A 9,424-nucleotide genomic window follows, 5' to 3' on the forward strand; every position below is an offset into this window, starting at 1 on the left:
GCCTGTAATCCTAGCACTCTGGGAGGTCAAGGCAGGTAGACTGCCTGAGCTCATAGGTTCAAGACAAGCCTGAGCAAGAACGAGACCCCATCTCTAAAAATATAGCTGGGTGTTGTGGTGGGTGCCTGTAGTCCCAGCTACTTGGGAGGTTGAGCAAGAGAATCACTTGAGCCCAGGAGTTTGAGGTTGCTGTGAACTATGACACCATGGCATTCTACCAAGGGCAACAAAGTGAGACTCTGTCTCGAAAAAAAAAGAAAGAAAAAGAGAGAGAGAGAGAGAGAGAGAGAGAAGGAAGGAAGGTAGGAAGAAAGATTATCCAGGCATTGTAGCAGGCAGGGGTATCATGCCTGGCCTATCTATCCCTCCTTGAAACACCTTCCCACCATCTTCCCAGCTAAGAGACCACAGAAGCATTTTATTACAACACCCTGCCAACTCTTCTCCCAGGTTTCATACTCTTGCTGAGCTACAGACTGTCCGCCTAGACCGGGAGGGGATTACCACTATCAGCAATCTACAGGGCCTCCAGAATCTTCACAGCCTCTATCTGCAAGCGGTAACTTCTTGCCCCTCTCCCTTTCCTTTTTCCTGCCTTCCTGTGGACCTAATCTATCTAATCCCAAAGGAGCCAACCAGGTCATCCTATCCATTCCTGGTGTTCAGGCAAGCAGAACTTCATTTAAACCTTTCCCAGGCAAACCACAAATTCTTCTGAATTGAAAGACTGACTTCCCCAAAAGAGATCCTGAACATGCTCTTAAAACATGGTCTTTCTTGGGCAGTGCCTGTGGCTCAAAGGATTGAGGCACCTGCCCCATACACCAGAGGTGGTGGGTTCAAACCCAGCTCCAGCCAAAAACCAAAAAAAAAAAAAAAAAAAAGGTTTTCCTTATTAGATGCTTTTGATGTCTACCCAAATTTTTCATGTTATGTAGCTTAAGCCCATTTCTTGCTTTGAGGAAGATGATGAGGGAACTATGAAGGGTCCTCTACCCAGGGGTATCCAAACTTACTTTCTATGATGCACATTGGACGAATAAGAATTGTCTTGGGCCACACATTAAATAACACAAACACTAGCAAAAGCTGATTAGCAAAAAAAAAAAAAAAGTCCACACGTATTTTTGTGATATTCAACGCCACAGATAAGCAAAACAAGTCCTCACAAAATCAGCTTGCAGCCTGCAGACTGTAAGTTGGACACCCCTCCTCTACACTCTTCAGATCCTTAAAGGCTGTTGTTGATGGCTGGTTGATAGTCAGGTTGACTATACCCAGCTCCCTTAAACTTTCCCCACAGAAACTTTTACAAACCAAATGAAAATATGCTCATTGTTTTCTCTGTATGCGAGCCACCACAAAGGCCTTTTCTATTTCCCTAGTGGTCTCTTGGTTCCTTCTCTGATTCCCAGGCCATTCATTGGTTTTGGGGTCTGAAGCATAGACTTTAACCAACTTAGCTGCTCCAAGTTACCCCCTTAATCCCACTTAAAAGCAAACCATCTTTCTTAATGTATTGATATCCTGTGCAAGGATGGGGGTTATCATTCCCAAAGTGCCAGATCTCCAGCTGCAAGAGTAGATAGCGTCTTGGAACTTTGTTGCCTTAAAGCAGTGGTTCTCGATCTGTGGGTTGCAACCCCTTTGGACTGTATTAAAGGGGTATTTAAAGACTGTATTCACGGCATTAGGAAGGTTGAGAACTACTGCCTTAAAAGGTCTACCCAGCTGACCTCAGCTTGGTTTCTTCCTGCAGAATAAGATCCAGCGAATTGAGAACCTGGCTTGCGTCCCCTCCTTGCGGTATGTGATGTCAAGGCTTGGCAGGGGTGGGTGGGGCAGGGGTGGAGTGGGGTGGGAAGGAGGTATGGGGAGCCTAGCAACACCCCCCCAAAGAACTGGTTCAGATCTCTCCAAGCCTGATTCCTTGTCAGCAGAGGACCTAGCAAGCCTAGCTATGCTTCCCTCACCCCAGAAGTCCATGTGTCCCCACATGTCACCCAGCCATCTAGCCAAGGGACCCAGGTGCCTGGTACCCTTCCTTATCTCTTCCTCCAGCTGTTTTATGGTTCAGCTCTGCCTCTATACCCCTTCCTTCCCCTGCAGCTTTCTATCTCTGGCAGGAAACCAAATCAGGCAGGTGGAAAACCTCATTGGCCTCCCGTGCCTCCAGTTTCTGGACCTTTCTGAGAACCTGATTGAAACCCTTAAGCTGGGTAAGAATGCCATTGCCCTGGCTCAAGGAACATGTCCATGTGGGGCTTGCCATCCTCTGTGCCCATCTCCTGAGCTTGCATTAGTCACAGCTTTGCAGGTCCAAGCTTCAACCTCACGGGCTCCAGGAGGCTGGGCAGAGAGGTAGCACTTTGGCTGGGAAAATGGGTATGAGAACCCCATTCTCCCTCTCTTGGCATGGGCAGATGAGTTTCCCCAGAGCCTTCTCATCCTCAACCTGACTGGAAACAGCTGCACTAACCAGGATGGCTACCGGTGAGCAGGGCTAGAAAGTGGGAGGAAAGAGGTGATGGCTGAGCACCCCCCTGCTATCCATGTGGGCTCCCTCTCAGTCTGCAGATCCAAGTCACTGTCCATGGGACCTCCCCCCTCCCAATCCCTGTATCACAAGAGCCAGCCCTCAGATCCCTGGAGCTAACTCCAGATCACCACCCAGGTGGGTGCTGTGGCCTTTGTTTTTAGCTCCTCCCAGGTTCCACACTGGGGTGCCCTCCTGGGTAGCCTCAGTCCTTTCTGTCCTGCAGGGAGCTAGTGAAAGAAGCCCTGCCGCTGCTGCTAGATCTGGACAGGCAGCCAGTGCCGGAGCGCTGGGCCTCGGACGAGGAAGATGAACCCTCAGGCAATGAGGATGAGGAGTTCCCAGAGCTGAGTGGCCCCTTCTGCTCAGAGCAAGGTGACCCTGAGCTTGCAGCCTCCCTGGAAGCTACCCCTGTCCTGTGGGGCACAGGGAAAGCTAAGGTGGCAGTGGTATCTGGGGAGGGGAGCCCATGATCAGAGCAGCCTCTGGGCAAGAGGTGGCCAACAGTGTAGCTCTGGGCCCCAGCCTCAGGCTCCTACTGACCAGGAATGGCAGGGAGTCTCCAGAGACTTCTCTCTGAGTCCCCTCCCACTGCCCCACTCCTCATAGGCTTCCTCCATGAGATAGAGCAGGAGATGAGCAGGCACCGGGCACACAGGCAGCAGGCAGCCCTGACAGATCACCTTCTGAGGATGGAGACACAGCCCACACTCACAGACCTGCCCCTGCTGCCTAGGGTGCCCATGGCTGGGGACAGCAGCCCTTCTGTCACTCCCAAGCAAAGGAAAGAGACACTCCCTGAGGAAGCCTCCTCACCCCAGGCCTCCTCACCCACCAAGAAACCAAGCACTCTGCTTCTCAGGGGCCAGCAAAGCTCTGTCCAGGCAAGGAAGGGGGCTCAAACAGCTGTAGCCCCCAAGGCTTCTCAGGTTGGGGTTCGCAACACAACCAAAACTACAAGCAAGAGAATCAAGAAATGATTCTCTGTTGGCCTGTGCTACAAGTAGAGTGGAGTGGGGCCTGCCCTCCTTCTCAGACTGTGGCAGGAGCCCATCCCCAATAAAGTGTCTCTAGGCTTTGAATACACCTTTTGTGTCATTTGGGGGCATTTCAGGGAAAGCAACCAATAAAACCACCAGAAAACAGAAAATGATTCTATAGACCAAGTTTCTAATCTTTCAGGAACTACCCAAAGGTGGGACACACTTCAGGCCCCATGCTGGCTTGCAGGCTTCCTGGCTCCTGACAGAGGATGCCATCTCATGGTGGGTGCATCTCACTACCACCTCTAGAGAATGTCCTTCCCAGGTCTAAGCCAAAGACCTGTGGTCCTAACTTTCCCCAAACAGCTACTGTGTGGGGCATGATCTCCATGCAGACACCTCTAGGGAAACCCTTCCCATCCTCCTGACTAGTCCCTGTCACCTAATGGATAAGAATTTGCTGCCCAGGCTCGGCGCCTGTGGCTCAAGTGGCTAAGGCGCCAGCCACAATACACCTAAGGTGGTGGGTTCAAATCCAGCCCAGGCCCGCCAAACGACAATGATGGCTGCAACCAAAAAAAAGCCAGGCGTTGTGGCGGGCACCTGTGGTCCCAGCTACTGGGGAGGCGGAGGCAGGAGAATCTCTTGAGCCCAGGAGTTGGAGGTTGCTGTGAGCTGAGATGCCACAGCACTCTACCCAGGGGGACAGCTTGAGGCTCTGTCTCAAAATAAAATAAAATAAAAAAGAATTTGCTGCCCAGCAGGACAACCACAGGCCCCACAGCCTGCGCAGGGCTGCCTTTTGCCCTTACTTGGCTCTCCCACCCCCACTGGATCTGGGATCCAGTTTACCAAACAAGGAAATAAATCACATTTATTAAAGTAAAGACCAAGTTGGTCACTCAGAACAAGGCTGAGGGGAATGATGGGATTGCTCTGATCCCACTAGCCCAGCTCCGGGCAGTTGCTCCAGGGTCCTGGAGGAGCTAGGTCCTTAGGCATACACCTGGCTCTCCCTCTCCACAAAGGTCTGGAAGAGGCAGCCCAGTTCTTGGAGGGCTGGAGCCTGCTTGCCAACCAGCAGCCCCTGAACAGCCTCCAGGCCTTCCTGCTCCAGATCCTGCTGTTTCTGCCGGAGCTGCTGCCCCCGTTCCTGCAGGGAAAAACCAGGACACGTTTGTCCAGGACAGCCTTCCCTCAGAATGAAGTGGGCCTACCTATCACCTCACAGGAGAAAGCAGGGACCACCCAACATTGTCTTGGGCAGCTGGCTTTGAAGGGAGGGACTCTTCTCTGGCTCTGGAGTCTTGCCTCCACTCCCAGCTCCCCTCATATTTCCAGAGTCCCATTGGAGTAGGGGAGGGATAGTGACATTTCCTAGGGTTACCTGATCACTCTCCATCAGCCCCAGGGCCACCTGGTGTCCAGAGTAGAGGGTGTGCCGGCGATCTACCTTAGTCTGGAATCGAGGCAGGGTCCGAACAGGGTCCTGTGCTCCAAAAGTAGGGGACAGCACCTGGGGGGCCTGGGCCACCCCCACCCCAAAGATAAAAGGTTTGAACACTGACCTAGTGGGACACAGATGGAAGAGCTGAGGTATATCACATCCTCTCATCACTCCTGCAGTATACCCTCCCCAGCCTTCCTCACCCTCATCCACGTCACCTGGAGGGGTCTGGTGTGGCAGTGAGGAAATGCACACAGGGCTGTGTGGGGTCCTGTGGCAGGATGGACACCATGCTGGCTGTGGTGCGGAAGCCTCCAGAGTCCATACAGATACCACTGTTCTTGTCCCTGAGGATGCCCATCATCACTTCTGCTGTAATACCCCCTGGTGGAGAGGGAAGGGTGTGGGCCCTGGGTAGAAGGGGAGGCCACAGGAGGGGAAGCTGCCAGAGGGGAGAGCAGCTGCACTGCTCACTGACCTGACTGTTGCTGCAGCAGCTCCCGCCCAGCCCGGAATCGGGCCTTGGCAGCCTCCATGCGCACAGGCTGCCGGGTCAGGGAGAATACCTGAGCAAAGTCAAAGGTGCCCTGGCCGTGCCACCAGCCCTCAGCCTGGGCATGGGTCCGAAGCTCAGGGTGTTCAGCCGAGATTTCTGTGCCAATGCTTAGTTGGTTGGAGATGTTGCGGACCCCCTCTGTGGAGGGAGATGGGGGGAGTCATTCATTTATCATTAAGCAGCTGTTCTGTGCCAGGCACTGGGCTAGGAGTTGGAAACATGATGGTGAAGGAACAACCTGCCCTTATGGAGCCTACAGTGTGGTGAGGGAGGCAGACAAAATAATCACAGAGATAAATAAATGTAAGCTTGCAACCATGGTGAGTACACACAAAGTAGAAATGTGACCACTTAAAGAAGTCCAGGAAGGCTTCCCAGAGGAAGTGGAGGGCTGAAGCATGATGAGAACTTATCTAGATGAAGGGGGAAGTGAATTCCTAAAGTTCCCATCTCCCTGGATGTCCCAAGGTTTGCTCCTGGGTCAAGACCATCTCTCCCACCTCCCAAGGCTGGCAAAGGGGGAACACCTCCAGTAGGCAGACCCTCACTCTCAATCTTCTGTGCAGCCCAGAGCCTTCCAGCTGTCTCCAGGACCCATGCTTCATTGCGGTCAGCCAGCAGGAAGGTGTTATGGTAGCAGAATGGTGCAGGGTCTTCTCGGCAGCTACCCCCTTGCCCATAGCGCTCCAGCAAGTCTGTGATCACACCCAAGGCTTCCTTGGAGGAGCTGCTCCGTTCTAAAGCCAGCCTGGTGAAGAAAGGGTTAGGGGACCGAGGGGGACAGGGGTATAAAGTGGCTGGTGGCAGGTGCTCCAGTGGACAAAAGAGGCCCAGAGAGGTTTAATGACAGATTCAAATAACACAGCAAATTCTATAGCATTGATTGTATTAAACATAATTATGCTGGTGGTTTTCAAGCTATGTTCTCAGGGTCTCATGAAAAGGCCTGAATACAGTCTCAGAGAAGGAAGTACCCTGAGCCCTCAACCCCTCTCTAATCAGAGCTACACCACTATTATAAGTTTCATAAATCAGGACTCTACATGAGATTGAGATTTTTTTCCTTTTTTTTTTTTTCTTTTTGGAGACAGAGTCTCTCATCTCACTCTGTTGCCCAGGCTAGAGTGCCATGGTGTCAGCCTAGCTCACAGCAACCTCAAACTCCTCAGCTCAAGTGATCCTCCTGCTTCAGTCTCTGGAATAGTTGAAACTAGATGCACCAGCCACCATGGCTGGCTAATTTTTCTATTTTTAGTAGAGACAGGGTCTCACTTTCACTCAGGCTGGTCTTGAACACCTGAGCTCGAGGGATCCTCCCTTCATGGCCTCCCAGAGTGCTAGAATTACAGGTGTGAGCCACTGTGCCTGGCTTACATGAGGTTTCAAATGAAAAAAGAAAAAAATTACATCTATTGAAAAAATTTGCAACTGCTGGTCTATTTCTGAGACAGAAGAGGCCCAAAGTTTGCTGCATTTGGAGGCTCCTTATCAGACTGTGGTGATGAAACCCAGAAAGAGGAGAGGCAGGGCAGTTTCCCAGGTGAGAGCTAAGAGGAGGAAGTCCAGTGGACCAGGTTAGGGAAGGGGAAGATGAGCTCAGGTCATCCCGTTTTGCAGATGATGAAACTGAGGTCCCCAAAGTTTCAGCCCCCAGACTTCCAGTGTGTCAGGGGGTTGAGGGAGGGTCCACACCTGAGTAGGTCCATGCCCAGCAGGGCTTCTTCCTCTCTAACTGGCTCCTTGGTCCACACAGCCTCGTTGCCAATGCAGACGCCATGCTCGTTAGCACCCATCTCAGCACCCCACAGCCAAGAAGGGCGGCTCAGAATCACAGCATGCGTACTTGGCACCTGTTCCACCTCAATGTAGGTGCACTACAGGTAAGGGAGGAGAAAGTAAGAGTCCACTCAGAAAGGGGGTAGTACCTACAACATGCTGGCACTTTGCCCATCACCTTACATGCCCTTTTGAGGAAGGTCTTATTCCCACTTTACAGATGAGGAAATTGAGGTGGACAGAGGCTAAGTAATCAGCTCAAGGTCCGGGTTGGTAGACGTGAAGCACAACCTCTTTCCACTACCTCTGGCAGCCTCCCACGGGTGAGGAGAAGAGGAAAGAGTTCTCAAAAGAATGCCTAGATCAGCCACTTTTTCCAGTATCCCATAAGGCCTAACCCACCTGGAGTCGGCTCCCAGGGGTATGCGTGCCTGCTGGTACAAACACCACCTCCTGAACTTCGTCCCGCGGTCGGTCTGAGTTCTTGGCAAAGATCACGGCTGGGATGGCGGAGGCCGGGGGCAAGGAGACAAAGCAGTCGCAGGAACATGGGGCGTCAGAGCTCGACTCTGCCATCTGTGGAGAGGTGGGGAGTGACTCTCGCCATCTCGCCACGATCCCAGCTCAGCTGCGGTGAGCTCTCTACCCTAACACGTGCACACAGACACGCAAGAAAGAGGCTGCCGTCGGCTCCGGGACGCTCAGCACTGGACGCAGTGCACACACGGAGGCATCCACTGTCCCCAAGCTCCAGGCTCGGGAGTCGGCCGGCGGGTGCAGACATTGCACGCTATGAGAGTTCGGCCCCTACTCAAGAGTCCTGGCCCTTGGGGCAGTCGTCTTACGACTGTCTCCTTTGCTATCCAACCCCTCTCCAAGAGTACCACGGTTCTGCGCATGCCCAGACAACTGCCCCTTGCCACTCCTCGCGTCCCCAGTACTGTTCACTTTCTTTCCCCACAAGACCCCCCAGCTTGACCCCGGGCGCTACCTCCTCGGTTTCAGGTCAGATTCGTCCCACTGGGCAGAAGTTCCCAGGTGACCTGGAAGACCTTCGACCTAGGGGGCGGAACCGGAACGGAGCACTTGCAGTTCCACTGTTTTCCACCAGGGCGCGCGCTGGCGCCACTTATACCCCAACGCCCCTTTCGGATCTGTTAAAAGCTGGGATGAATCCGCGGGCTGATCTGGTGGGGGTCACTGTGCAGAGCTGCAGCTGGGAATGGAAGCCCCCAGTGAAAAGAGAGTATTTGTCAGAGAGCAGAGATTGGTAGTGCATCTGGAGATTTAAAAAGAACCTGTGGCTAGCTCGGCGCCTGTGGCTCAACCGGCTAGGGCGCCAGCCACGTACACCTAGGGTGGCGGGTTCGAATCCAGCCCGGACCCGTCAAGCAACAATGACGGCTGCAACCAACAAATAGCCGGGCGTTGTGGCGGGCGCCTGTGGTCCCAGCTGCTTGGGAGGCAGAGGCAGGAGAGTCGCTTGGGCCCAGGAGTTGGAGGTTGCTGTGAGCTGTGATGCCACGGCACTCTACCCAGGGGGACAGCTTGAGGCTCTGTCTCAAAAAAAAAAAAAAAAAGAACCTGTGGCTCAGTGAGTAGGGCGCCGGCCCCATATACCGAGGATGGAGGGTTCAAACCCGGCCCCAGCCAAACTGCAACAAAAAAATAGCCGGGCGTTGTAGTGGGCACCTGTAGTCTCAGCTACTTGGGAGGCTGAGACAAGAGAATCGCCTAAACCCAGGAGTTGGAGGTTGCTGTGAGCTGTGACGCTACAGCACTCTACCAAGGGCAATAAAGAGAAACTCTGTCTCTAAAAAAAAAAAAACAAAAAAACCCCTCAACTCTCTTAGTCCTGGCTTGAATTTCAAAGACACAATCCCAGGGTAGCAGCAGCCAGGGGAACAAGATACATATGTGTATAGCAGAGTGAAGGCAAGCTAGAAGGCCTAGGGATAGCTTAAGTTAATACATTTTTTTTAAAGGAACATATGCACAAAACTCATCTGATCCCATAAAGCCTGTTCTGCCTCCCAGTGCTTAAACTCACAGGAAGATAGCTTTGAAAGGCAATTTAGAATTGGGGCACACAGCTGTGGAGATGGGCTCTGATCCCTAACGTTCTG

At 52.8% G+C, this 9,424-nt stretch overlaps 2 protein-coding genes across 5 annotated transcripts in view; one reads left to right on the plus strand and one right to left on the minus strand.

Moving 5' to 3' along the window:
* The window catches only part of LRRC46 (leucine rich repeat containing 46), a 5,382-nt gene extending 1,674 nt beyond the window's left edge, over window positions 1-3,708 (plus strand). Inside the window, exons 2-7 of the mRNA XM_023511262.1 lie at window positions 451-559; window positions 1,760-1,806; window positions 2,110-2,219; window positions 2,424-2,493; window positions 2,763-2,911; window positions 3,146-3,708. Coding sequence (XP_023367030.1) covers window positions 451-559; window positions 1,760-1,806; window positions 2,110-2,219; window positions 2,424-2,493; window positions 2,763-2,911; window positions 3,146-3,516 — 856 coding nt within the window. The 3' untranslated portion in view covers window positions 3,517-3,708. The remainder of the gene's footprint in view (window positions 1-450; window positions 560-1,759; window positions 1,807-2,109; window positions 2,220-2,423; window positions 2,494-2,762; window positions 2,912-3,145) is intronic.
* Window positions 3,709-4,366: 658 nt separating this feature from the next.
* On the minus strand, window positions 4,367-8,348 carry SCRN2 (secernin 2). 4 transcript variants are annotated; one of them, XM_023511148.1, is made up of 8 exons: window positions 8,290-8,348; window positions 7,701-7,874; window positions 7,215-7,396; window positions 6,071-6,270; window positions 5,445-5,660; window positions 5,185-5,350; window positions 4,973-5,087; window positions 4,367-4,672 (listed from the first exon to the last, which is right to left on the minus strand). In XM_023511148.1, exons 2-8 carry the CDS (start codon window positions 7,872-7,874, stop codon window positions 4,514-4,516), a joined length of 1,212 nt encoding a protein of 403 aa, XP_023366916.1. In that variant the 5' UTR covers window positions 8,290-8,348; the 3' UTR covers window positions 4,367-4,513. The 4 variants fall into 4 exon arrangements, with proteins under 4 accessions (XP_023366916.1, XP_023366915.1, XP_023366912.1 ...); XM_023511147.1 differs by having other exon boundaries at window positions 6,065-6,270; XM_023511144.1 differs by having other exon boundaries at window positions 4,907-5,087; window positions 6,065-6,270.
* Window positions 8,349-9,424: the final 1,076 nt, after the last annotated feature.

This window comes from Otolemur garnettii, unplaced genomic scaffold (assembly GCF_000181295.1).
Source record: "Otolemur garnettii isolate 467f Iridium unplaced genomic scaffold, OtoGar3 scaffold00018, whole genome shotgun sequence".
Taxonomy (NCBI): Eukaryota; Metazoa; Chordata; class Mammalia; order Primates; family Galagidae; genus Otolemur; species Otolemur garnettii.